A 27,066-nucleotide genomic window follows, 5' to 3' on the forward strand; every position below is an offset into this window, starting at 1 on the left:
AGTCAAGAATATGAAATCTTTGACTCCTAATTCAGATAATAGCACAGACAGTACTGTTGTGCCACTTGATGAAAAGGGCAGTCCTGACATCCTTTTTTATTGGTGTATCTGCGCTTTGCTCTTTTCCTGGGTTTTTTTGCAAGCTCCTGCTCCCTGTAAATCTTTCCAAAGCCAGCACATTGTCCTTTTTCATACATTACTTTAAAACTTCTCTCTGTCACATTAGCTGCAAATAGTCCTCAATACCACCTAGGTAGTTTGTGTCCTGCCACCATGGCTCAGAATGATTGTTACTGTTTCCTGATCCTTCTTTTTACTGTAACAATGCACTACCCATAAACTATAAAAAAAAATGTAATCCTTTTGCTCTGACAGCTACTTAAAATACATCACACAGTGTTTGTACAATAGGGAAGAGGTCACGAACACATCTGCAATACAAATAAAAAATAAACTATAATTGTGAATCAACATAATGATTGTATATTCACTTATAAGATGTTAACAATAACTTGCCTTCATATGCATGTTTAAAATTCAAGAACATTTTTGTGTCGTGCATTAGCTAAAGGGGAAAAAAAAGTTAACAGACTATTATTAACATCTCAAAGAGAAGCATTCAGAACTTAGAAAATGTGAGAATTAAGGTTGCTGGGGAAACATTCAATTCATCCCATTGGACACAGGCATTATGATACACAGCTTAATTCCATAATCACATACTTTGTTTTTGTAGGTTTCCTGCCTCCCTTCAGTCCTCCCAGGTTTATAGTTTATTGGTTTATATTGTTCAGCATCTAGAGTGGTAGGGGCTTTTTGCAATCCATAGCATAAGTCAGACATCCGACAAAGGACTATTCAATCCAAATAGTTACATTTCAGAAAATTCTAGATAAACTAAAGACGGTTTTGCTACCAAAAAAAGAAAAACAAAAAACCAAAAAAAACAGTCCTCATAGATCTTCCTAATAAATGTGCTGCTATCCCTGGCTTTAATAAAAGTATTAATTAACAGGAAGAGGAATTTGTATTAGGAAAAACAAGACATATTTGCTAGGGAACTAAGGAACAGGCAGGAGGCATTAAGGACTTTCTCACCTCCAGGTCACCATCATAACTCTGACAACTCCGCGAGGTGCTCAGGCACGCCAGAGAAAAATGCCAGAGTCAGAATTCATAGAGGCTAATCATGTTTTAAGGCTACAGAAGACCCAAGTGACTGTTTCTTTCTGGATCCTTCTTCCAGGGTGTGTATGATAGACACACCTAGGAATTCTTCCCTGGGCCAGACATCTGCTATGCTACAAGACAACTTAACTATTGACTACAGCAAAGATACCATAATCCAACAGGATGATAAAAATGAAAAGTGATGAAACACATGAAACAGATGGAACAGATGAAAAGTGATGTTTTAAATGCCATTTAATATTCCTTTCCCTCCTCACAGCGCCCTTTATTGCAAACAAGCCACCGAGAGGTACAAATAGCTGCAAAATCAAGTCCTTCAGCAGGGAGCTTTCCTGCTGATGAGCTATCCAACAAGCATTTCCAACTGTATTTTGGGTAGGATGTCTGGGTAATATATACTTAATTTTTTTGTAGTCATAAAATAGGAAAACAAAAATAAGAAGAAACTATTGGCTACTTTCTAAAGACCATTGCAGTAAATGAAAAAAAGTTTTAAAAGAAAGCACTACCAGGCTGGCATTTCATAAGAGCGATCATATTTCTGCATCCAAAAAGAAAAAGAAGGGGAGGGCAACCATCAAAGACGTGCAATGTTTAGTAGAAGTTTTGCCCTCAACACCCTAGTAACATGTTACCAGATTACCCTGCAATGAAGAAAATAAAAAAATCACACTCAAGCATGCATTCAGTCTTGTTCTTCTAGCTCACTCTATCTGCATGTTTTTTCACATTGCTCTCCCTTTTGTTGGTGACATGACAGTCACTAACTGCTGATCTGAGACTCATTAAATGAATTTATACAAACCAGACAGGACTATCAGTACCTATTGCTATTTGGTATTTTTCACTGAATAGCAAAAGCTCTGAAGTTTTTTCCAAGTCTGTTTCCTTTTGAGCTGTTTTTTTATAGAGCCCTACTTTTCAACCATTTCATCATCTGCTGCACAAAACCTCTGACTTGTCAGTGGCAATTCTGGTGGTAAATAAATCATTCTGGTGACCTAGGAAGCAGAGATTTACTCTCAAGAGCCAGTGTTCATTTAAGAACCGGGCTGAATCCTGAATTAGTGACCGCAGAAAGCCTTCAGGAAAAATGTGTCAATTCCTCAGGTTCAGATCCAGGGCCTGCCCTGACTATCCAAGTAGGAGATGCAATGATTGTTACCACTTGTGCTGTGCTGCCATCCAGGATAAGGGTTGTCACTACGGCCTTTGCTGGCTGGTACATCTTTCGCCCATTACTGCCAGATTAAACTGTCCTTTTCAGACTAGGTCTTGCAATGGGTCACTGTATGGTGAGGAGCCAGACACCACTATTCAGTGACTACTTAAGGAATGAGAAATTTCTCCCTATGGTTAAATCATAAATTTGGACAAATAATCCTGGATTTGCAGATCCAGCCTAAAATACCAGAGAACTCAGTGGCAGGGAGGATGCAGGTTGGTCACTCTGCCAAGCTGAAGTGTCAGTTAATATTAAGCAAATTTTCCAAGGGCTGAAAATTGATTACATATTAATGAAACACTCATCAGGGCAAATGACAAACCCAAACTATATTTTTTTATTATCATTAAAGAGACACTCCTGCAGCCTTTCTGCTCCCATGCTAGCTGTCACCATGATACAATCAGGCTACAAGGCTGAGGAATCAGAATGCCCCTGCTAAGTTTCGTTCATCTTCCTGAGCAGAGACAGCCATTCCCACTTCCTCTGCAGCACAGTACAGAGATTAACCAGAATTGTGGGAAACATGTAATGTACTTGTAATGTAGTAATGTGCCTGTTGGATTCTAAAAGAAAGAGGTAGAGACAGTATGAGAGCTAAGCCTGGCATTCCTGTAAAACCATTTAATAAGTTTCCTGCTAGCTTTTTATTCCTGTTTTGAATATTAGTAAACTCCATAGTAAACCGCCAGCTGGGACAAGGCACAAGAAATCACAACATGGAAAAAAGTCACTTCTAGCCTGCCCTGCAGCAGGTATTTATTTGCACACACTAGGGATGCCAATTTAAGCACTATTTGCCAATACATTCTAAAATGTTTTCTGAGCTACACTAAATGGAATGTTTATTTTATATTCTGAGGATGGTTTAATGCATGTTAAAGAACAAGTAAGCACCTTAAAAGCCTTTTCAAGGGAAGAAAAAAAAAAAAGAAAATACAAAAAAAGTAAACTGTGTCTGATTGTTTTCTGTATTTGGGGAAGGGGTCTAGTTATTTCTTTTATGACTTGCTGCACAGCAAAGAAGCTGTTTCCATGTCAGTAGGTTTAAGACCACAAAGGTAACGAGAAATGTCTCACTGTCCTAATTCAGACTCCTTCTTAACACTGCTTAAGTGATCTGTTCCTGACAGTGGGGTTAGCCCTAACTGATAAGATTGAACAGTCTGGTTTTGTATTTTAAATGCCAAATGTGTGCAATGTCTGCTAAAGAGCCATAACAAGATCTTGCTTCTCTTTGAGGTGGGTACAGCCAGAGAGGTACACATTAGCACAGTGTGCTCTACACTGGTCACTCAGGGCTTTTCCTTGAGCTACATAGCAAAGGCGCTGAACTCTGGAACAAACACTTCCAATCTGACAAACATGTTCAAAATAACAATCTCAAAATCACTGGCCACTTTCTCTCATTACCCAGGAGCATACATGGGACTGACACAAGACCAACAGGATGCTGATCCCTGCCCTGCCACGTTCTGCGTGTCCATGCACATGCCACACACCTCAGTGTTTTTAACAAATACCCCACTTCTGAGTGTCTTGTTTGCCATGCTCAAGACCTCATTTTTCAGGGAAGCTGAGAATTTGATGCACCCGTTCCCTTCAGCCTGATGCAGGAAAGTTGGCTTATGCCTTTCCATAATTTCACATCCCTACAAGAAGGTGTTGAGCTCAATTGTGCATAACATATTTCAGATCTGAAAGGACGGTACTATTGAAGTACAGAACATAAATAGGTGTTATTTCCAAGGCTGCATTGGGAGCACAAAGATCACAAATACAACACTATTTTAAGATTTTGAACATTGAAACATTGAAATTTCTTATTAATGTATGCAAACATACAAAAGCCCAAAGACATTTATAAATAAGGCTATAGTCAATCAATTCATCTGGAGGGCCACAGACTTTAGTTGTTATGGTCAACCCAACTCTGACATATTTTCACCCATCAGGTGGCTGAAGACTGAGCTGGAGGCAGAAGTCACCAGGATAAAGAAAAAAAGAGTGAAATAAAGCAAGAAACTGACTTTAGAGGAGAAGGCAGATACGAGACAAGCACAGAATAAGAGCAGACAACCCCCACATAAGGGAGAAGAAGAAAAAAATAAGAATTTATCACAATGCACTTGAAGAACATGGAGTTGTGAAAGGAGAGGAGGAACTGGAAGCGAGACACAGTAAAAGGGGATAGGTGCACAGTTAACTATCTCAGCTTTGAGAACAGTCTCAGGAAGAAAATTTTCCAAGTGAAAGCAGTCAGCAGTAAAAAACCTAAGAGGCAGAGCAGAATAAAGCAATGTATAAGAAACAGAGGAATAAAAAGCAGAGACACAGGTGAATAGAGCATAATACTATATAAGAATTCTCGTCAGGAACTAGAATCTAAACCTTGATTCACCAATTAGTTTTACAGTGGCCACTATGGCCCAGTAGATATCAAACATAAGGCCCTGGCTGGGCAGTGAGTAGTGCAAAGGTATTCACCCCCCCAGACACCCACAGCCACTGAGATGCCATCTGTATTCTGAGTCAGGGAAAATGAGGCAAAGCCTCTGGACTCAGAGCCAGCCAGTCAGCCACACAATTCCCCCACTGCAAGAATATTCTAGCAGATAAAGGGATGTGAAACAGCAATCAGATTTAACAAGCTCAAGGCAAATATAGGAAACGTAATACAGGACAAGTTAAAATTATTGCCTTTTAAGTTATTGTGATGAAAGCTATGTGAAAAGCCAAATATCCTCAGAGTCTAAACAATTTATGGTGTTTAAAGAGCTTTAAAATAAAAGGAATGCCTTTATAGCACATTAATTTTTTCAAATAATATGTCAAGCAAAGCCTCTCCATTTTGGAGTATTTGAAATAATGGCTGCTTAAAATGATTGAAAATATTTACGTGGAAATTCTGAAAATAAAAGAAACTGAAATTCAGAGCAAGCACTTCATCCCTTAGTTTGCATCATTTAGTTTGCATCATTGTTAATGAGTTTTTGTACCATTTTAGCATAAACATCTTCATTGTCAAGGACTGGATGTGGGTTTTGGTTCAGAGTTTGTGCCCTTTGAAAACTTTATAAAGCCCTTTGCATCTTGCTACTTATTAGTACTTAGTAGAGGATTAGAAATGTCAAAGTGATCCTCTCACTCTTGCTCACATGCCTGGTAACCCTCTTGCCACAAACCCTAACATCAAGTACATTGGGATTGATCTAAACATGTTAACGAAAGCGTTTTATCAGCTAGGCCACCATCTGCTTTTAAATCAAACACTTTGATAGTTCAGTAGTAGACAAGACCCAGGAATTAATCTAAGTTTTTCATCCTAAAAGTGGATGCATGCAGACATGTCCACACAGAGCCCAAAGGAATACACAGACACAGATGCTACAGCACAGTAGGGTTAGGGCCAGGAAGGGTAGCAAATTGCTCCTCTTCATTGCTTGAGTTGAGCAAAGACCAAATAGCAAAGCAAAAGGAAAGAGACAAAATGTACAGCTGGGTATAACTAAAATAATTTTTTAAAGCTTTGTAAGAAAAATGATTTAATCCTGTCTGCACAGTGTCCAGGGAGATCCTGGAGACACTTTGAGTGCATTAGAACCTGCCTTGGAAGAGGTGTTGTACACTGGAAGCGTGATGAAATGGCCTGGCAATGGTATCTGAGAATTTTGTGGTCTCAAAGGATTGAACAGAATGGTGACAGAGTGAAGGGTGCTGCAACTTTGGGACATGCTGTTTTGAACAGTTGTGAAATGCCACAGAACTCTCAGGGTGTCACAGGCAAGTGAAGGGACAGACTGACACATGTACGATGCAGCCAGGCAGTCAGCAGGGTCAAGAGGGGCTGTGCTGACTCCACTGCCACACCCAGCCCTGTGGGTTACAGCTCTGTGGGGCAACCTGAGTTCTCAGCTGAACCCCTCAGCTCTACTTCGTAGGACCTGGGTGTGTTGGTGGGTGACAAGGTGACTATTCAGCACACAGTGTGCCGGGAGGGCCAATGGTATCCTGGGGTGCACAGGGAATGGTATGGCCAGCAGCTCAAGGGAGGTGATCCCCTGCCTCCACTTGACCCTAGCTGAGGGCACATCCAGAGTGCTGTGTCCCGTTCTGGGCTCCTCAGCACGAGAAAAACAAGGAGCTACTGGAGGTCCAACGGAGGCCACAAAGATGATTTGGGGTCTGGAGCATCTCTTTTGTGAGGAGACACTGCATGTCCTCATGCACTGTTGGGCCTGTTTGGTCTGGAGAACAGAAGGCTGAGAGGGGATCTCATTAATGTATATAAATATCTCAAAGGTGGGTGCCAAGGGGATGGTGCCGGACCCTTTTCCATAGTGCCCAGTGACAGGACAAGGAGCAGTGTCCATAAACTAAAACACAAGAAGCTGCACCTCAACATGAGGAAGAACTTCTTTATGTTGAGGGTGGCAGAGTGCTGGAACAGCTGCCCAGGGAGGTCCTGGAGTCTCCCTCTCTGGAGACATCCAAACACCACCTGGACATGTTCCTGTGTCACTGCTCCAGGTCACCCTGCCTTGGCAGGGGGGTTGGACTGGGGGATCTCCAGGGGTCCCTTTCAGCTCTGATAATTCTGTGCTTCTGTGAACCCGGAGGCAAAGGTCTGCGCTGCACACTATGACGTCATGGGTGGCGGTTTGGGGAATGGCAACGTCACTGCTGGTGTCACACCAAGGATAGAGCTCAGAGCAGGAGCCGAAGGCAACAGAGCCACAGCGGGGCTGCACAGCGACGTTCCCTCTTGTGGGCCGCCACCTCCCGCTGCACGAGGGGCCCCAGTGACGCCATTAGGGTGTGACGTCACGGTGCCTGCAGTGACGTCACCCCGGCGCTGCCACCACGGGAGTGCGGCAAGCCCTTACCTGCCGGCGCTTGTCGGCCGCCTTGGGGGGCATGGCCGTCCCTCAGTGCAGCGGCCACCCCTCGCCGCCCCTCGCCGCAACCCCGCGCCAACCCGGCACGCCGGAAGTTGATGGCGGCAGCCATGGCAACGAGCCGGAAGCGGTGGGCGGACCCGGCCACTCTCCCAACCCCCCCGCTCTACCCTCGAGGGAGGGAATGGTACGTCCCAGCAGCCGCTGGAAACCGAGCGCCGCGGCCCAGAACGAGTGACAGCGGGCCCCGCCCGTTGATGAATATTCAGATGAGGGGCGGGGTCACGGGGAACGGAGTAGCCGAACCGCGAACTGGTGGTACAGGCCGCGCCCGCTTCATGAATATTTGATGAGGGGCGGCCCTCGGGGAACGGAGTGACCAGGCCAAAACCAGTCTTATCGGTCACGCCCTCTTGATGAATATTCAAAAGAAGGCGTGGCCGCAGGGAGAACGGCTTTCGAACACCGAACGATAAGACAGCTCCCCGCCCCATCATGAATATTCAAAAGGGGCGGGGCAGCGGAACCAGCATCCGGGCCCTGAACGAGTGACAGTGCCCCCGCCCTTCTCATGAATATTCAGATAGGGGCGGGGCTGCGGCCGGACCCGGAAGCGGCGCGGCTGAGTCACGGCGGCGGCGGCGATGAGGGAGCCGCAGCCGCGGGCGGTGTCGTTGTCATTGTCGCTGTCGCTGTCCCCTCTCGGCGCCTGAGGAGCCGCCCGCGCCCGCCCGCCCTGCTCTCCGCGCTCCGCCCGCCGCGCCCGGCGCCGCCGCCACCATGATGGAGGAGATAGACCGGTTCCAGGTGCCCGCCGTGCGCGCCGAGATGCAGCCGCTGGTGAGGGGCGGGCGGGCGGGGCCGCGCTGTGCCCGGGTTGAAATGACCCCGGTGCCGAGGGGGTCGCGGACACGCCCCCGGCTGTCGGTGCTGCGGGCGCGGCGGTGTCGCCGTTATATAACGGGGCGTCCTGGGCGCTGCCGCCGCCGCCATCCCCGGCGGGCCCGGGGCTGCTGCTGTGTCATCCCGGGCCATCCTCTTATCCTGCCGCCCCGTCCTCTTCTCCTCGTCTTCCTCCTCCTCCCCCGTTGTGTCCCCGAGCGCCGTCGGTAGCAGAAGCGGGCGGGGGTGGGCGAGCGGCTCCGCTCCTGCCGCGGTGGGAACGCCGCTCCTCCCGGAGCATCCCGGGGTGTTCTCCCGCCGCCGGGCACGGGAATGGCCCGGGGACGGGTGAGAAGGGCGGAGGGACTGGGGAGCCCGGTCGGAGCAACGGGAGGCGCTGAGGACGGGTGGGCTTTTAATTGACTTCTACAAGATAGGTGAGGTCTAAGCAGGAATCGGGCGGTGTTCGTGCCCAGCCCGGGCTGGGAGCTGCGGGGAGCGACGCTCCCCGGGGACAGCAGAGCTGCACGGGCTGGGTGTGAAGTTACCCGCGGTGTGAAGCCGCAGGACCTTCTCCGATGATGGTTTTGTTAGCCACTGCTCTGGACACTAGGCTGCAGTGAGGAGATGCTCATCTTTTGTAAAGACCAGATGTTCTGCAAAGAACCATTTCTTGTCAAATTAGCTTTGCTCACAGAAGATTCTTTGCGTAAAGAAAGCAATCTGTGAGGGTTTTATGCGGTTCCACGGCATGTGTTTTTCATATCAGGATGTTTTTTCATGTCATAGACACAATTATACTCAATTAATGAGCTCTGAAGAGCCTGACATAATGGTTACCCTACTACATGGGACCCTGGGGAATCTTTGCAGAGAAGGAAGTCTGCAGGCTTACAGAACTTTGCAGATGTATAAGTGGGCAGGTAGAGTGGTTCTGGGCTTTTGATAGCTTCTGAAATGAGTTATGAAGGAAGGCCCTATGGCTGGCAGCCATAGGAGATGCTAGACCATCATCAAATAGTACAAGGCTTCTTATGAGTGAGTAGCTGCATTGCTCCAATGCCACAGGCTTGTTTGTGTACGTGTTGTGCCCCATCTGCCTGCCACAGAACTCTTGAATGTGTTTGCCCGTTTCTGTTTTCTACCTGAAAGAGGTTCTCTTGGGTGTTCCCCTCCCCTTACTCCTGTGTTCCTCAGTCTCTGCCTGAAGGCGTGTTATTTGTAACCTGGGACCTGTTGAAATACTGTTTATCTTGGCATTAAAGTGAAAGCTGGATAATGGGCTCACTCGCTCAAGGTGTTGATTCCCTTTGGCACCTGGAGTAAGCAAGTCCCATCTCAGCATCTGATTGTGTGAGACAGGCATATGAAATGTTCGGGGAGGTGGAAAGAACTTTAATGAAATATTTGCACAGTTCCTTTTGGCAGCAAGTGAGGATAGGTTATTGGCAGGTTTATGCTAACACTGAAGTGCTTCTGAGATTTCTAATATATCAAACCATACGTTATTTAGCGTTGATGTAATCATGACCTCGGTTCCTTGTTGCAGCTAGTGTTTGTAAGAAGTTGAGAACACAATAAATGTCTTGTGAACAGGAGAGCTCTACAAGGTCTACAGATTCAAATTATCCCTCAGTGGCAAGAAAAACATTTCTCTTATTCTGGGAGTGTTCACAAATTCTGAAAATATGCTTAGTTTGGGTTGGGTTTGGGGTTTTTTTTTTCCGATTGGTTGGTTGTTTCTTTGGCTTTGAACCTTTGTAGTGGCTTAAAAATCTGTCCATACAAGCTGATGTGAGCTTGTTGCATGCCCTACTTATTGTTGGTGTTTTTATCAAGAAGATACAACAAATGTGACAAGAATGGCCATCTTTATTTGTGTTACTGCAGGAATAGTAGTGAAGGTAGCAAGTGAAAAAGCTGTTGCCAGACAATACTCCTAAGTGTTTTCTAGAAACTCCATAATAATAGTGGAAGAGTGGAATTTGCAATACATGCATGTTTGCAGGGACATGAACCAGGCAGAATCCAAAGAACTTCTCTGGTCCAACCCTGTTGTCTCGGGATAGGGTGGTGGATAGTGCAGCAGAGATAGTAAGCTTAGGAGACATGTTTCCTTCAACATTTTTCCACAGGCATGGAAATGCTGGCAGTGGTCTCAGAAGTGGGATGTAACCAGTCTGGTACAGCATTTCTGGTGATTTCCTCTGCTTTGTAGCTCCTGGTCTGTACTTTGCTGATAGAAACTGGATACTTGCAAGAATCTTTGCAAGTCTGGGGTTTGTTGTATTAATTTGCTTGGTAATACAGTTCTGGCCAATACTACTGCTTTGTGCCATTACAATTACCATTTGTCTGTCACTATCCCTCCTATTCTGTACTTTAAAGGTTGTGGTTTAAACCCAGTTAACAAATAAATCTCTCACAGCCACTTGCTCACTTCCCTCCCACATCATGATGGGGGAGAGAATCAGACAAGTAAAAGTGAGAAAACTTGTGGGTTGAGATGAAGACAGTTTAATAAGTAAAGCTAAAACCATGCACACAAGCCAAGCAAAACAAGGAATTCATCCACCATTTCTCTTGGGCAGGCAGGTGTTCAGCCATGCCCAGGAAAACAGGGAGGGCTCTATCACCCCTGATCGTTACTTGGGGAGACAAATGCCATCACTCCCAACATGCCCCTTTGTCCTTCCTCTCCCCCAGCTTTATATGCTGAGCTTATGGTATGCAATATCCCTGTGGTCAGTTGGGGTCAGCTGTCCTGTCTGTGTGCCCTCCCAACCTCTTGTGCACCCCCAGGCTCCTGACTGGTGGAATGGGGTGAGAAGCAGAAAAGGCCTTGATTCTGCAAGCGCTGCTCACCAATAACCAAAACATCCCTGTGTTATAAACACTGTTTTCAGCACAAATCCAAAACACAGCCCCTAGTAGCTACTGTGAAGAAAATGAACTTTATCCCTTGTCAAAATCAGCACAAAAGTACAGAATAACCTTATCATCTCAGGACGTACTGTCTTCCTCACAGTTTAAAAGCTTTCAGTTCCAACGGTCTCAGGGAGAGATGCAACTGTCAGTCTTTTCCACATCCAAAAAGCTGAAGTAAAAGTTTGTTTTTCAGGTGGGACCTAAAAGTCATTGTGACTTGCTACCAAAGCTATATAAAAAAATGTATCTAAACATTATGCCCTGCTGAAAGCAAACAAAGAAGGTCCCTTGCTTGATTTATAGAGTATACACTAGATGATATATTTTTTCATCCTGTTCCAATGGGAACAAGGTGTCCCAGGAAATCATTGTTCCCTCTGAGTGCTGGCCAGTGCGGGACAGGTCCTGAAATGAGGTTTGTGAAGCTAAGCTTTGCTCACAATTCTTAACTTTGTGTTGTTGACTAGCATGCATGTTTTTTGAATGTCTGTCGGCACAAATAAAGTGTCATCTTAGCTTTTGATGTCTTTATACTGAACTCCAGGACAACTGCTGCTGATCTGCCTGGAAACCATCTGACAGGCCTGCTGGTCTGCTCATCTTCAAAATTAAAAGATTGGCTTCTCTTCAGCATGTGGCAGCTCTACCTTTCTTAGAAAGCAGTCTGAAACCTTGCTGAACCCCTGTGCCTCCAGACCTGCCACTGCCACTTGCACTGTTTATTGATCAGCTGTCTGTCAGGGATGATAGTGCATTAATATCTGGTGTCTACTGACTGTGCATCCTGACAATAACCAGTGCTTTATTACAGAGCAGGGACAGAGAACCTGACATGGCTTTTTGCCAAACTAATTTCTTTGAAGTCCAAATGTGTCTTGTTGGGGAACATTGTCTTTTTGACAGCCTTGTCCCACCAAGGTCTGCATTGGCTTCCCATTGCAAGGCAAAGGGCAGCACCCAGCTAGTACAGGCTGGACAAAGCCTACCAGCATCTCTGGTCGCTGCAAGTTTCTCTCTGCTGATAACAAGTCAGAGAGTGATTATGTTGCAGAGGTGAGAAGCATTTGGCCTGCAGGTTGCATGTTGGCCAGGTCTGTCATATGTGCCCTCCAATGCTTCACATTGGATGCAGTGATGTGAAATTAATAAGGTGGGCAGTCATTTTCCTCCTCTTTACAGGCTGTTTGGATAAGCATTGTGAAGTCAGGCAGGCTGGCTTGACTCTGTGTGAACTCTTCAAATGTGTTTTGAGAACTGCTGGGTAACTGATGCAGACCCAAAGGAAAGGTTCAGCACAAGACTTAATGAGACAGAGTTGCTATGGGCAGATGGACAGGATGGCATACAGAACCTGGTAACCTGGTTTAACCTGGTTAAACATCATCCAGTTGTCAGGTGGGATGAGGCCCAGTGTTTCACATTTTTGAGAGACACATTACACTGTGTATTTTGATATTGTGGTACAATTCTGTACATGTACATCATGGAAGAGAAGACAGGCTGGTAAGTGGTGCTTGGTCACATTCATTTCATGTCTTTTCATTAAAATGGGACTATTTGTTCTGATCCACATTTCTGTTCTTGTATATTGGTCACATCTGGCTTCTGTCCTAAAAATGTCTGACTTTTCAAATTAATATAAACTAATTTACAGGGTGTTTTGTTTACTCCTAATGCTTAGTGTCACGTCATCCTTATCAACATGATGCAAGCTCAACTGCAGAAACTCTGTTCTGCTCAGATTCTGTTCATCTCCAACTCGACCTGTCGGGATCCTTCTGCACTCATAGAAAGGGCTCTCTTTCTTAGCTGCTGGATAGTGAGTTATTTTCAGATAAAGTCAATTCAGGGTTTGCAGGGATGTGTTGAGGCCTGAAATTCATTATTTCTGGGATGCTTACACTTGGTAGGTAGCTATCTTGGCTGATGGAGTTGGTATTTGATGTCTTAACTTCCAGCTAGTCAATTTTTCCCGGTCTGTTGGTGGTGGTGCATTTGTTGTGATGATTTGTTTTCTCCCAAGTTTTTTTCTGGGAAGGTTTCCTAACAGAAAATTCTCATTACAGTGGTAGATATTGAAAGGAGGGAGAGATGAAGGGAAACTTGCACTGTGAGGATACTGCAGAGGAAAAAGAAGTAAAATTCCCTTTGAAATAAGAATGGCTGACCCTGTAGTTGTATGTAGACCCGTCTTTTCTTCAGCACTGGAGTCTCACCACACATTCTCCCTGTGATTTTTAAATCTGTGTTTTGGATTATTACCTAAACTCTTGCCAAACCTGTAGTATTTTTGTTAAAATGAAATGTACTGAGCACAGTGCAGTAGGGTTGTATCTTGAGTCTGCTGGAACATGGATCCCTCCCAAGCCCGTGTCTCTAGCATACACCAAGCCCTGGCTGGCATGTGATGGCAAACTGACAGGTGACAGTGTTGGATCACACGTTGCTCTCCTAGAGCAAAGCAGGGGGTTTTTGTTCTCAGCACAAAAATGAAAGTAGAGTAAAAGTGCTTTTGCTTACATGGCACCAGTACAACTTTTCCTAAGAAAATGCATCTGTCAAAGTGCAGCAGCTTCAGTGGAGCTTTGACACAAACTTCTGAGATTTTGGCTTACTTTCTGAAAACAGCAGGAACGCAGTATTTCAGTTGCCCAGTTTTCAGCCCACATGAAAAGTGGGAGCTCTTTCCAGAGGAGCTGGGCTGGTGGTGCCTATATCTCGATCTGAAGCATTATGCCTGGCCTGGTTCCTTGCCAGCAGGGGCCTCAGGCTGGTAGCTCTAGTTATGATGATGACAGCCAAGCTAAGGATTTTGTTCAGCCAAATCCTACAGTGATACTGCTGGCTCTTTAGCTGAGATGCCAAATCTGCACCAGTCCTGGAAGTGTAAAATTTTCAGAAACTTTGAAGGTACAGAAGATGCATTTCTATACTTTTTTTAACATCAGAGGAGAATTTTAAAAAATTAGATTATCTAGTGGATACTTAGTTTTTAAAAAACAAACTGTAATTTTAGTCAGCAGAGAGTATGAGTGCTCAGTGTGAGTATAAAATCTTCTCTTTTTTTTTGCAAAATACCGTCTATCTCATCTTAAGAAAGTTGTGTTGCCTGCTAAGATACCTCCCTAAAATGAGGAAAAATTTAAGAACAGAAAACGAAAAGTAACTAAAGCAAAAAGAAAGCCTATACCTGTAGGGCTTATAAATAGTATATTAATATAATATTAGGTTTGTAGTGCAGGTACACAAAAACCTCATCTTTCTAGAAGGAAAAAGCTTATAAAATGAAAATGTCATGCTTATATATAGTCATTGTAATGTAGCTCAGGGGTTACACAGCTACATGTTTTGTAAGTGCTTACAGTATGTGAGATTTGTAATGTTGCAGTACTATGAGTCCTGAAGTAGACTTATTTCAGATAGAGCTGCTTTTATTTAAACAGCTTTTTTTGATCTGCTGTCATGTCATCTATAGCAGTAGCGTAAAGATTGCCTCCCTTAATACTTCAGTTAATTGGGATTCTGTCCTGTCACCTCCCTGTCCCATGTCAGGCCTGTGGTGCAGAGGTACAGGAACATTTTTATTACCATCCCAGGCCAGACTGAAACTCTGGCAGTGATTCAGAACAGGCTCCCAAATTGAGGTGGTGAGGGATGTGCTGCCGTAGCTGGAAGATGACCTGTCAGGATATGGGAGCATGTTCTGGCTGGCACTGTCTCTACAGGAACATTGCTGCGTCTTCTCCACTTCTTTGTACAAGCTCTGACTACAGTCGTTCTTTCAGTCATATTTGGAAATCTCCTCCTGAGTGAAGAAAAGTATTTAAAAGGGGGCAGTGAACTCCGTGAACAATTAAATCTGCATAGTCCGCTCTTGGGATTCTACCATCATTCCCAAGAGCTTGTTATCTGTAGCGTGATGTTAATACCTACTCAGACAGCAATTTCTGCTACTGATGTAGCCTCTCTCTGCCAGTAGGTAGTGGCAGGTCTGTAAAGACACAAGATGAGCAAAATGCCAGGGTGAGAGAGGAGAACAAGGCATGCCTTCAATTCTGCAAGCCTTTATTCCAGGAAAGCCCTCAGCTTACCAACAGGGCTGTGACCTGTCTGGAGGTACATTTTGCTTTTGGTGAAATTGAAGCCTGAACTTGATAAGGATAGAGGAGGAGACCCCATCACCAGTTTGATCTGTGGGGTAGGAGAGTAAAACCTGGCTAATGGCAGGACTGCTGGTCATTCAGTGATGATGTGCCTGTTTTTTCTAGACATTTTAAGACCTTGGCTTTAGTAGTTGCCTTTCAGCTTCTATGTAGATCAATTATTTGTCACTTCCCACAGACAGTCTGTAGAAATGTGTCTACACTTCCCCTCACACTTGCGCATGCCATACATCTTCAGTGAAGTCTTGTGCCATTTTGAGTATAAGGTTCCTCCAAGGTTATTCTGTATCTGTCACTATAAAATTGACATTGTAGTGACGCAGCTACTTGCCATAGTAAATACATCAGTTCAGCTCAAAGCCTTTGTGGTCTCTCTGACCATTATTCTTTGAATTTTAAAGTGTCATCTTACTGGTGTCCTGTAGAGGGATTCCTTGTGGAGCAGGGGCATGTGATACCCCTGGAAAGATTGGACAACCCAGGGTTGCTGAGGAAAAACCCCTGAACTGGCCCCTGGCTGCAAGCAAGCCTGGAAAGCACCTGGCTGCAGGCAGCCCTGAAAGTCCTTGGCAAAGTTATACACTGGTCGTCTCCCCTGCTGATTAGAGGCTGTCTAGAGGGACTGGGCGTGAATCTTTGCTAGAAGTAGATATAAGCTTGTATAGTTAAACAATAAAGGGAGAATGATGCTCAAATCGTATCGGTGTTCGTGTCGTTACTCTGGCCAGCTCTTCAGACTCGGTCCCTAAAACCTGGCGCCCAAACAGGGACTCAAGTGATTTTCGCCTAGATGCGGTTTGTTTTCTCTTAAATGTGTTTCACTTAAATGTGGCAAGACTCCAAATCATCACACCGACGGTGAGGAGCCTGGAGAGCTGGAGTGGGAGTGTCCTGGCAAAAAAGTTGTGTGGAGCCGGAGACCGGAGCTCGCGCGGCCAAGCGGGCCCCCGCAGGTAAGAAGCTATGGAATACGAGGCTGGCACTCATCTCCTAGCCAGTATCCTCTCTAAGAGAGGCGAGACTGTAAAAGATCGAGATCTCTACGCCCTAATTACGTGGACCTGGGAACAAGGGTTTTTGAAATGCACTTCACTTTTGTTTTAGACTGAAGAGTAGTGGGAAAATGGAAACAGACTGTGGCTGTTCACAACTGAGGGTGGAAAGGAACGTAAAGAAGCAAAAGCTCTGGGATTATCATGGAAAGCTGTGACTAATACCCTTGCAGAAATGAAAGCAGAGAGGAAGGTGGCCGTGGCAGCCATGGAGGCGCTTGGCGGTGGCAGCCCCAGAGAAGAAAGAGGGAGGGGTCTCATGGAGCGGTGGCCAGAAGCCAGGGCGGAGTCCAGGCTTGCATGATTCTTCGGGCTGACCGCGGATCGACCAATGAAGGGAACATCAGCACCCATACGTTCGCTGTGGGAGCCGCTGGACACAACAGGGAAGGAAGTTACCCCTCAGACGCCTGAGGGAGAAATGGCTGCAAAGGCGGAAGTTCAGGCTCCCGACTCTGGGGGCAGGGCGCAGACGAGCAGAGGAGAAGCAGCGGTCCTAGCTCCCCACTGAAAACGGCAGTGCGCCACCCCCCTCTGCCGGACAGCGGATCATCGTCCGACTGCGAAGCAGCCTCTGCGACTTTGTCGCCCACAGAGCCAGAGCCAGCCAGGGCTGCCAGGGGTCAGCCCCAAGAAGAGGAGAAGCGCCAAGAGATGATGCATGAAGTAATGAAGAAGCTTGCTGAATTGTCTATGCCTCAGGATGCACTGGAGTCTAAGGCTCGTGACACCACACCATCAGTACTGTGGCATCCCATGGATCCACCGGTCAAGACAGCCACCAGAACTCCTGCGTTCCCATTGGGAGAACCGGGCACAGGGCCTACGGCCCCTCCCCGCAAGAGGAGGTGCAGCCATTGCCTCCATCAGCCCCGACAGTGAGGACCGATCCATCGTGAAGGAGATGGAATGGAGTTGTCCATAACGTAATCATTGAAGGGGATTGGCAAGCCGTAGATGCCCTAGCCTGCCCTGCACTGATACAGGGGGACGCCTCAAGGTGGGAGCCCCATGACTGGAAAATCTTGCAGCAAGCGAAGCAAACGGTCACCACACACGGCCTCCGGTCTGAAGCTACACGGAGCATCCTGCAGTCTGTCTTTACAGCAGATGTCCTGTGTCTGAATGATTGCATCAGCATTGCACAGTTGTTGTTAACCCCTTCACAGTTCCTGCTCTGGGAGCGAACGTGGAAGCGCCTAGCTCAAGAAGAAGCTAGCAAACACCAAGGTGACACACAAGACCCACTGCATGCGATCCAAGCCGACATGCTAACTGGGAGCGGGGCTTATGGAGTGACGGTGACGCAGCTGACCATGCCCACAATCATTCATCACTTGTCACACTCTTGCCCATAAAGCCTTGTTGTCAGTACCTGAAAAGAAGAAGTCTTCTCCATATACAGCAGTCCGACAGGGGCTGTCAGAGCCATATGGTCAGTTCATTGACCGTCTGTCAGCAGCCTTGAAGGACACAACTGAGCTCTCTGAAGAGCTCCAAGAGCAAATGTTCCAGACCCTTGCCTTTGAAAATGCTAATAGGCAAACTAAGACGATTCCTGCCACGCTGCCCCCGGGAGCAGGAGTAGACGAGATGCTTGTGCGTGCTAGCAGTGCAGAGCAGTCGTCTCAAACAGCTGCATTTACCACAACGCTGCAGAATGTCCTGCAAAAGCAGGGACAAGTCATCGCTGCAGCACTGATGGGAGGGGCGCAAATTAAAAAGGGGGCGAGGGCCACTGGCCCACCTCCTGATCCCCGGACGGGCGGAGTAGCCTGTTCCCAGTGCGGTGAAGAGAAGCCTGTGTAACCTTCGGGAGACAGACAGCCCTATTGGAGATTGGCTTAAGGGTCCGGGTATCACTGGATGGCTGTGTACCTTGGTAGTAGAAGGCTGCCGATTGCTATTTGTAGTTATATTAGGCTTAATAGTATTTGGGTGCATTTTTTCTTGCATTAAGGCGGGGCTGCAAAAGATTATCGACCAGGCCTGGGTTGCCCAAAAAGAAAACGGGGGATGTGTAGAGGGATTCCTTGTGGAACAGGGGCATATGATACCCCTGGAAAGATTGGACAACCCAGGGTTGCTGAGGAAAAACCCCTGAACTGGCCCCTGGCTGCAAGCAAGCCTGGAAAGCACCTGGCTGCAGGCAGCCCTGAAAGTCCTTGGCAAAGTTATACACTGGTCGTCTCCCCTGCTGATTAGAGGCTGTCTAGAGGGACTGGGCATGAATCTTTGCTAGAAGTAGATATAAGTTTGCATAGTTAAACAATAAAGGGAGAACGATGCTCAAATCGTATCAGTGTATGTGTCGTTACTCTGGCCAGCTCTTCAGACTCGGTCCCTAAAGTGTCCATTTTGTAGTAAGCAATAGGAAGCAAGCATTTACTTCATTGGTTTGTCTCTGAGGATTGCTGAGTTGGAGTGAATGAAATTGTAGGTGGAAATTTGCTTAATTCGAAGAGTACTTGCTAGCAAATCAGCTCAACATTTGGACACATCCATCACCAATTCACAGGACAGCAAGGTTTATCACTTCAGGAAAGTTCTTTACGAAGAAGTGCTCTCAGAAATACGTGCAGAGTATATTGGCTGCATCCAAACTACTTTTATTAGGTGAGCTACAGTCATCTTAGTTGTGGACTGAGAAAAGTTTATTTTTAGTAAAGTTGGAGGCAGTACACATTGGCTTTTGTTGAGAAGAGCACTGGCTCTCTAAAGATGGGTAAGACCTTATTTCCTATATAGAAGGGAAAAGGGAGAGTACTGTTTGTTTCATCTTAAAAGGTATTCCAGCTCTACTGGCAACCTGTCTAGTGGAGATGCAGCCTCTGTTGTGAACAAGTTCTGTTGCTAGAACATACTGAATTTCTTCATGAGCCTGCTAATTTCTACTGTGTAGAACAAAGTCGTTGGCTATCAAATAACTGGTCACCAAGGGACTCCTGTAACCCAGCACCGTCTGCCTACCAGAGCACATTGTTTAGACTCTGTGTGCGGTGCTGAAGCAGGTAGCACAAACCTACCTCAGCTCCTTCCTCAGCATGCTGCCAGAATAGTCTGTGTTAGAGCTTTTCTGAGAAGCTGCTGTTTCTTTCAGCATCCAGTACCATCAGACATAGATTGCACCTCTTTGGGCATGGTATGGTGTCTTGCCTCATGCTTGACTGATACTCCTTTTTCTTAGTTTCTTTTCAGTTTCCTTCCTGAGCCAACTCCTATTCATATGAGCAGCTATCTTTTGGGCTCTCAGCATTCAGTCTAATAAATCCTGTAGACAGTCTCTTTTCCTAAGCCAAGTAGAGCAGCAATATTCTAATGATCATTTCTCTCTTGCGTGTTTTACTGATTGCACGGGAATGTAGGTTAGTGATTTAGTACACCCATATCCAAGCAAAATGTTTACTTAGGTTATTTCTTGTTTCATGTTTCTGTTTTTATTTGTGGCCCCAGGTGAAAACCAATTTTGGTTCTTGCATCAATGTCAGAGTTGCTTATGCTGATCTAATTATCATTTCCTTCCCTATCCCCCAGTGAATTTGGGGCATGGTGGTTTCTGGTTTTTCAGCAAGTTTGCCACAGGCATTGGAAGAGCTTTTGAGCTGGGATGAGGTAGCCTGCTTTGGTGGTGACCTCTCTTTCTTTCAAAGATGTTGCTTTCTTTCAAGCAGATCTCCTACAGTTGGCCAGTAGAAGGTCTTTTTCACCTGGTGGACCAGGCATCTTTAGCTGCCTTAAATACAGTTACATTTGTGTCTTCATCAGTTCATCATTTCCCTTTTTTCCGTAGTTAACTAAGGTAATTTGATATTTTTTGAGTTTCTGTGCTCACCTCTGTGGTGGTGTTCTCAGATTTAAGAAATTGTTGCTTTTTCCCTTAAAGTGAGAAAGTACTGCAGTCCCTCCAGAAGAGCACATTGGCAGTGTATTGCAGTACTGAAAAGGACCTGTTGGTTAGACTCACATTTGTAAATTCAGAATAGATGCATTTACACTTTCCTAAGCTCTATTGTTAGTATTGGTTAAGTCATGTCCCCAGAAAATAAACTATTCCCATTTCACTCTTTGGCTTATGTACCAGCCTTACAGCAGACTAATGATAGGACAGGGGAAGCAGATGGGACTTCCCATGTTTTGAGCCAGATAGTTCTAGGAAAGCAATTTCTTGGAGGTTGTTGAAGCATGAAGGTTACTGTCTGTTAGAGAAGAGAAGGTAAGGGGATTCAAACCAAATAATGAAGTTCAACAAAGGGAAGTGTAGAGCCCTGGACATAGTGAGGAATATGCACCAGTACAGATTAAGGGTTGACCTACAGGAAAGCACCTGGGGATGCTTGGTTAGAAGTCTCTGATTAAAAAGGCTTTTTACCTGTACTGTTTAACACAGTAGAAGAAAGTACTTACTATTTTAATACTCATGGGGCTTATCCTCATTGATAGTGTCTTGATCACAGGGCTTAATTTCTAATCTCAAACTTGTGTTTTCATCAATTGTTGCAAGTAGCTTGATGTGTAATAAGAGAAAAATTTATAAATTTCTGAAGTTTGCAGAACCCAAACATCAAGGAGCAGTTTGAGCAGACTGACCTGAGAAATGGGAGAGGAAGGGAAACAGGTGTGCATTGCATGAGGTACACGTTGTTAATTGAAACGAAAAAACAAATAGGAATGTTCCTAACCAGAGATGGCATTGCAGAGCTTTTGTCTGGCAGGATCTTGTGACTGATGCTTATAAAAACAATATATTTCTTTGTATGAAAGCATGACTTTTTTCTCAACAACATGCATGTGATGCAAATGAAAAATACACTGTCTATGATGGCCAGAGCAGACTCTCTAGCTGAACACCACGTACAGATTGTGCAGTCACTGCTTTGTCAGTCAATGCATGCAAAGAGGCAGTCACACTGATGGAACAAAACTAGTGAAGGTTCAACTGTCCAGACTTCAGTAGCTTGGAGCAGGGGTCTGAGGTGTGAAGAGAAGTGTGCAGTGCTCCCATGTCAGTACAGGGACCAACTCTGCACAGCCTCCCCTCTGCAGCAACACTTCCACTAATGCTTCTGTGGGAAAAGGCAAAATATATTAGCTAAGTACAACCTGCATCATCAAAATGATCTAGTGTCTTTTTAGTTGTGGCATTGAGCCCTAGTGGTAGCAAATGTGGAATTAGTTTGGAAGCACAAGGCAATGCACCATACCTGATCCTTGTTTCTCATAGCATCTGTCTCTGGAATACATGTGGAGCAAGAAAAAGCCAAGTATGATATCCCTTGAAAAAAGCTGGGGGGATATGTGAATAGGATGAGAATGGAGGTGTGTAACAGGGCTTTCACAGGATCCATGTGATATGGAAACAGCAGAAAAAGCTCTTTTTTCAAAGCTTAGAATTCTTAAACTTCAAAGTATCTTGCAGCAAAATTGTGTTGTAGTCCAGGGAAAGCCTTAAATTAAATTAAATTCCTCTCTGCCCCTACCAATCTTTTTTGGGCCTGTGGGTCTGTCTATATCTCTAATCTTAATTTCCCTTTATATAAGGGGAAAAAAAGGGAATTGCAGTTCCAAGAATAGTAACAGGAACAGCATGTTCACCGGCTCTGAGGATGGAGGTCACCTAGCCCACTGGAGCGTGTAAAAGCTGCACTTCATGGTGGGTTCTTGGCAGCTGATAAGACAAGGAGAAACTGCTGGCTTCTGATACCATTTCTGTTAATGTGTGTGTCAAAAGTCAGATCAGCTTCCAATTCTGATCACTGAGATTAGGGGGAAATGGGTATTGTTAAAGGAGTAAGAGGAAGTCCAGCTCTTCTTGAAAATATGTTGTGACACATCTGTACTGAGATTAAAGTGGCAGGAATTGCAACTTCAGGATGCTAATGAAAACCCTGAAGATATAGTCTAGATTTCTGCAAAACATTAGCCATTCTTCTTCTGCTCTGATGGAATAAAATGTCATACTGCCCCTTGTTTTCATCATTTCTAGCAGAACTAAACCCTTCTAAGGTGGATATCACTTAGAAAGCATATCACAAAACATTTCTGTGAAAATAATTTCTTGCACTTCTTGCAAAAATTAGGGCAAAGTGATTGTGAAAATACCTGAGATGATCCATGCTGTGCATGTAAGAATTATTATAAAGAGATTATCTGGTTATTAGAGAATGTTTTATTTGGATTATGTAGCTACAAAGAATTTATAATTCATGCTTTCTGCAGAAAAGTTCCCCTGTGCTGCAGTGGGAAATGTCAGATATGAGCTTTTATTAACTCTAAGGTTCTATATTTGCAACAGTAAATTCTCAAAGATTAATCCCTGAATTTTGGTAGAAAACCTCTTCTTCTTTGCGAGAAAATAGAGTTCAACCCAGCAAGAAAAGTTGGTCCCATGAGGTTAACTGATAGCACGTACAAGATCTAGAGGTGCTTCTGTACTGACTTTCAGAGGAGCAGTGCTTTCTGCTTGGCTTGTGACCATAAGTTGTACTGATTTAACAAATGGGTGAATTAGGTGCACACTTCAACTCTTTTCAGTGACTGGGACCCTGGCTGTTGGGTCTGTATATGAGAGGGAAAAAGTATGTTCATGTATTGTCAAGACACCATCTCTCTCTTCAACTATGATCTGAAAACCAGTATTCCATGGTACTGACTCCAGTGGTCCCAAAGTTTCCACTCACTTATCCAAATGATTAACCCTCGAATCAGTATTTAGTACTACGTGTGTAGCAGTGCTGGTTTTCGGGAAGCTTGGTGGCTCATGTCCTAGGACCTGGCTGGAGAGGCACAAGGTGCTTTTACTGGCATAAGAGGTGTGTGTTTGATGCTGGCTCACTTAATTTCCTTCTTCTTATTAAGTCATGGATATTTGACAGTGGCTGTGATTCTGAATGACCATGGATAATTCTGTAAAAAAGCTGTGACGTTATTCTGTCATTGCAGATTTACTTGATAGCACAAGATCCTGACAGCTTTTTGCAAATTCTAATTCCTTTGAGGATTACACATTTTATTTCTGGTTTCTGATTTGTATTTTGTGAAAGATTCATCAGATTATAGGAATATGTCATGAAGTTTTTCCAATAGATATGTAGGAGCTCAAAACAGGGTCGTGATGTGTTTTTGTTAACTGTTTTTTTCTAGGCCAGTCAATTTTGTGTTTTGAAAGATTTTCAAATGGCCACTGAAGTTTGGCCTGCTACATTAATTAATAACTGGGAGAAAGCTAGATGCTTTTACCATGGGTATCCTGCCTTGGTATCTCAGTGGGTAGATATTGCGGAAGCACCAACTGGGAGACTTTGCATTAATTCAGAACTCATTAACATCACAGGGAATTGCCAGCAGTCAGTTTCAACAGTGATAACGTGTTCATGCTGACACACAGAGAGCCAGGAGGCATGGATGAAGCAGGTCTGCTAAATACCACTCCAAGCTTGATACTCTGAAGTGTATTAGACCCTTGCTGAGTTTTTATCCCCTTGATATTGCAAACTTGTTCTTTTGGTTTAGTGGGGTTGAAGAACTTTCTCTTTAAATAGTCTGAAGCTGTACTTCAGGCTGTGGTCTTAATTGATAAACATGACAAATCCTTTAATTTTTCAAAGCTGAAGTCAGTTCATCCTTTTTATGAGGCAAAAATAGAAGTGCTCTTCCTGGAGCATTACTAGGGCATGGGATTTAATTCTGCTGATTGCCAGTGATGATAAAAAAAAAAGGTTCAGCTTAACTGGTAAATCGTATGAAATTTAATGCTGGTCACTTAAAAATGAGTATTTTGGTAATTTCAGTAGTCCTCATTCAACCTTTCCTTTTGGATTAACAAACACAATGTGTCTAAATTGGCTTTTAGATGGATCTCTGCCTATTCTTCAAAAACAGGGCTGCTTCCTTGCTTGTAGTGCTGCCCATCCTGTATTGCAGTGCATAGTGAATGTCCTTATGGATCTGTCACTGTCACCAGAATCCTCCACTACACATGTGGAAATATCATCCTTTACTCAATCCATCCACCATTAGTTGTGTCAGTTGCCATTTTGTGTTGCTGGGTCAGATTTTTCAGAAGCTGTTGTCATCCTTCCCTGAGTTTCCAAGTAAGTTTTGCTGTATTTGTCAGCATGACCTGCAATTAATGGCTTGAGTGTCTGCGCACAGCCAAAGTCTATTGTAAGCAAACACTGCCTGTACTCAAGTCTCACTGTGCATCAGATGGTGCAGGCAGTGCTTGGGTGATGAGCGCACACAGCACTAAACCAGAGCAGCTTGGTTAGTTCTCAGGAAGCTTCCTGTCTGAAGGAGGAGACTGTGCTGTGGTCACTTGAATGGTGGTGGAATGTACAGTCCCCTTCAGAGAGCAAGAGGCACCTAACGGACCTAAGTGCCCTTGATGGGGCAGGAACTATGTATGGTTAGGATTCAGGTTAACCCCTCCTAAATGGTGTCAACAGTTCAAGTTAGGCACTTCTTAATGGCTGGAAGGACCAGATGGATGTCTTCTGTAGTTATTTTAAAACTACTTGCTTTCATCTTGCAGAAACTTTTTTTAAAAAGAAACAACCCTGGAAGTATAAAAGCTTAAAAAGAGGAGTTTTTGTGCCTCTCATACAAGGACAGGCTAAGAGAATTGGGATTGTTCAGCCTGGAGAAGAAAAGGCTTTGAGGTGACCTAATTGCAGCCTTTCAGTACCTAAAGGGAGCCCGCAAGGGTGATGGAGACAAACTTTTTACAAGGGCATGTGGTGACAGGACAAGGACAAATGGCTTCAAACTGAAAGAGGGCAGGTTTAAACTGGATGTTAGGAAGAAATTCTTTACTGTGGGGGTGGTGAGGTACTAGAACAGGTTGTCCAGAGAAATTGTGGATATCCCATCCCTGGAAGTGTTCAAAACCAGGTTGGATGGGGCTCTGAGCAACCTGATCTAGTGGAAAGTGTCCCTGCCCATGGCAGGGGAATTGGAACAGGATAATCTTTAAGGTCCCTTCCAACCCAGGCCATTCTATGAGTCTGTGAGGATTCTATGATTTAGCAGTTCTTGAGTATGTCCAATTTCTACCTGTTAATATTTACCCATATCTTGGTAATTCCTCTAAATTAGAATGGAGAAAGGGCTTATAAACCACTGAGGTTTATTTTAAAATTCTTTTACTTCTTGCTGGAGTGAAATGTAAACCTGGCCCTGCTTCAGTTTGGCAGATCACCTGGAAAACCACCAGCTATGTCCAGTGTATATTTCAGCCTAACTAATGTTTCCTAATTAGAGTTCCTGCTCTGAAACTCAACTGGATTTGTATCAGAAAAGAGAAAAAGCTTTATTTAGGGCGGAGAGGTGTGCTGAGCAATGAATGCACATTAAAAAGCTCTAAATTGAGAAGTCTCTTCTGGGATGGAAGGAATAGTGCCTGAAATCTCAGCATCAGTAATGGAGGGGAAGAGAGAGAAAAACATCTTAAGAACTCTTAACGAGCTGTTACCTCCAGGTCAGTGGATGTTTTGGTATTGCTTTACTCTGCCACAGGTGCAGGGCTGTCTTCAGACCTGGCTGAAATACAGCATGATTTTCTGTTTCACAAAGCTAGTGGACTCCTGATAAACCTGCACGTCCCCCAGTACACAGAAGATCTGTATCAGTCTCTTTATGTACCTTAAAAAACCCAAACCAAACAACCAAAAACCCAAGTCATTTCAAAGGGCTACATACCTTTGAGTAAGGAGGTGGGAAGCATTTTTACTTGTTGTTGAGATTGGTCTCTGTCCTGTCTTGCATCACTAAGTTGTGCTCTGTGAAGAGATAAAAAACATGAGTAACCAGCTCTCCTAGCCTTGATATTGTTTTTTGTTACTCTGAATAACTCCTGCCTTTACCACTATTTTTTATAGAGGTCTCTCCTCTGAGATGTTCATAGAATTCTACCACTAGCTAGGATGACTTGATGTTGAACAGATGTTTTTCTTTCAGCTTTTCTCTCTGGTTTTCTTCCCCTCATGCCTCTGAAGTCAAGAAATAAAAAATAAATTACAAACCTTTACCTTTTTGTTTTGTTCCAAACCTCAGCTGGTAGGTTTATGAGAAGAGCAACATCTTTCCTTGAAATCTGCCTTATTATTATCAGGTTGGTGTGGTGGAATGATTGCAATTCTTACAGCTGCCAGTGCAAAGAAAATTATTCTTTTATGTTGCTTTGAGTTATTGGCAATAACTTCTTCTGGTAAGAAGGATGTACCTAGTCCTACTTGAGATACCTACAGGTGCTGGCTTTGGTACTGCAACAAGCTTTTGTTGGCTGCTAGATGTTTCCCTTCGAGCAGTATTTGTAGTGGGTGAAATATTAGAGCTCTAAGTGTCAGTGAAAGTATCTAAAAGTAATATTGCGTGACATTGCTCTGGTGAAACAGAAAGGGTTTCACAGTGCATTGGCTGGCAGTAATAGTGCGCAGACATTTCAGTTTAAGAAAAACCAGTTTGTACATGTACACTGCAATGGCTGGTTTTTGACATCCTCAGCATGTGTTTAAGCTCAGTTTACACAAATATGTAAACTTAGCTGCCTGGCCGCTGATGCAGCGTTGCTGCATGATTCTGTCACTTGTTCCACAGCAAGTTGTATGGCCACAGTCTTTAATGTTATAGCCAGAAATGAGTCTGTGGTCATACGTGCCAGGAAACATCACAGGACGGAGCACCAACCAGCCCCCGTGTCAGCTGAATTATATGTCACATTGAGGGACTCT

At 44.5% G+C, this 27,066-nt stretch overlaps 2 protein-coding genes across 5 annotated transcripts in view; one reads left to right on the forward strand and one right to left on the reverse strand.

Moving 5' to 3' along the window:
* The window catches only part of DNAI1 (dynein axonemal intermediate chain 1), a 138,307-nt gene extending 130,893 nt beyond the window's left edge, over positions 1 to 7,414 (reverse strand). For both annotated transcript variants that reach the window (XM_042028710.1, XM_042028709.1), the window contains exon 1: positions 7,303 to 7,414. In XM_042028710.1, coding sequence (XP_041884644.1) covers positions 7,303 to 7,335 — 33 coding nt within the window. In that variant the 5' untranslated portion in view covers positions 7,336 to 7,414. The remainder of the gene's footprint in view (positions 1 to 7,302) is intronic.
* A 489-nt stretch (positions 7,415 to 7,903) lies between these two features.
* The window catches only part of FAM219A (family with sequence similarity 219 member A), a 96,384-nt gene continuing 77,221 nt past the window's right edge, over positions 7,904 to 27,066 (forward strand). The window contains exon 1 of one of the 3 annotated variants that reach the window (XM_042028713.1): positions 7,904 to 8,154. In XM_042028713.1, coding sequence (XP_041884647.1) covers positions 8,095 to 8,154 — 60 coding nt within the window. In that variant the 5' untranslated portion in view covers positions 7,904 to 8,094. The remainder of the gene's footprint in view (positions 8,155 to 27,066) is intronic. The other 2 variants (XM_042028712.1, XM_042028714.1) reach the window with 2 other exon arrangements.

The sequence above is a fragment of the Corvus kubaryi genome, unplaced genomic scaffold (genome assembly GCF_017639235.1).
Source record: "Corvus kubaryi isolate FWS band 111438036 unplaced genomic scaffold, C.kubaryi_AGA036_p1.0 37308, whole genome shotgun sequence".
Taxonomy (NCBI): Eukaryota; Metazoa; Chordata; class Aves; order Passeriformes; family Corvidae; genus Corvus; species Corvus kubaryi.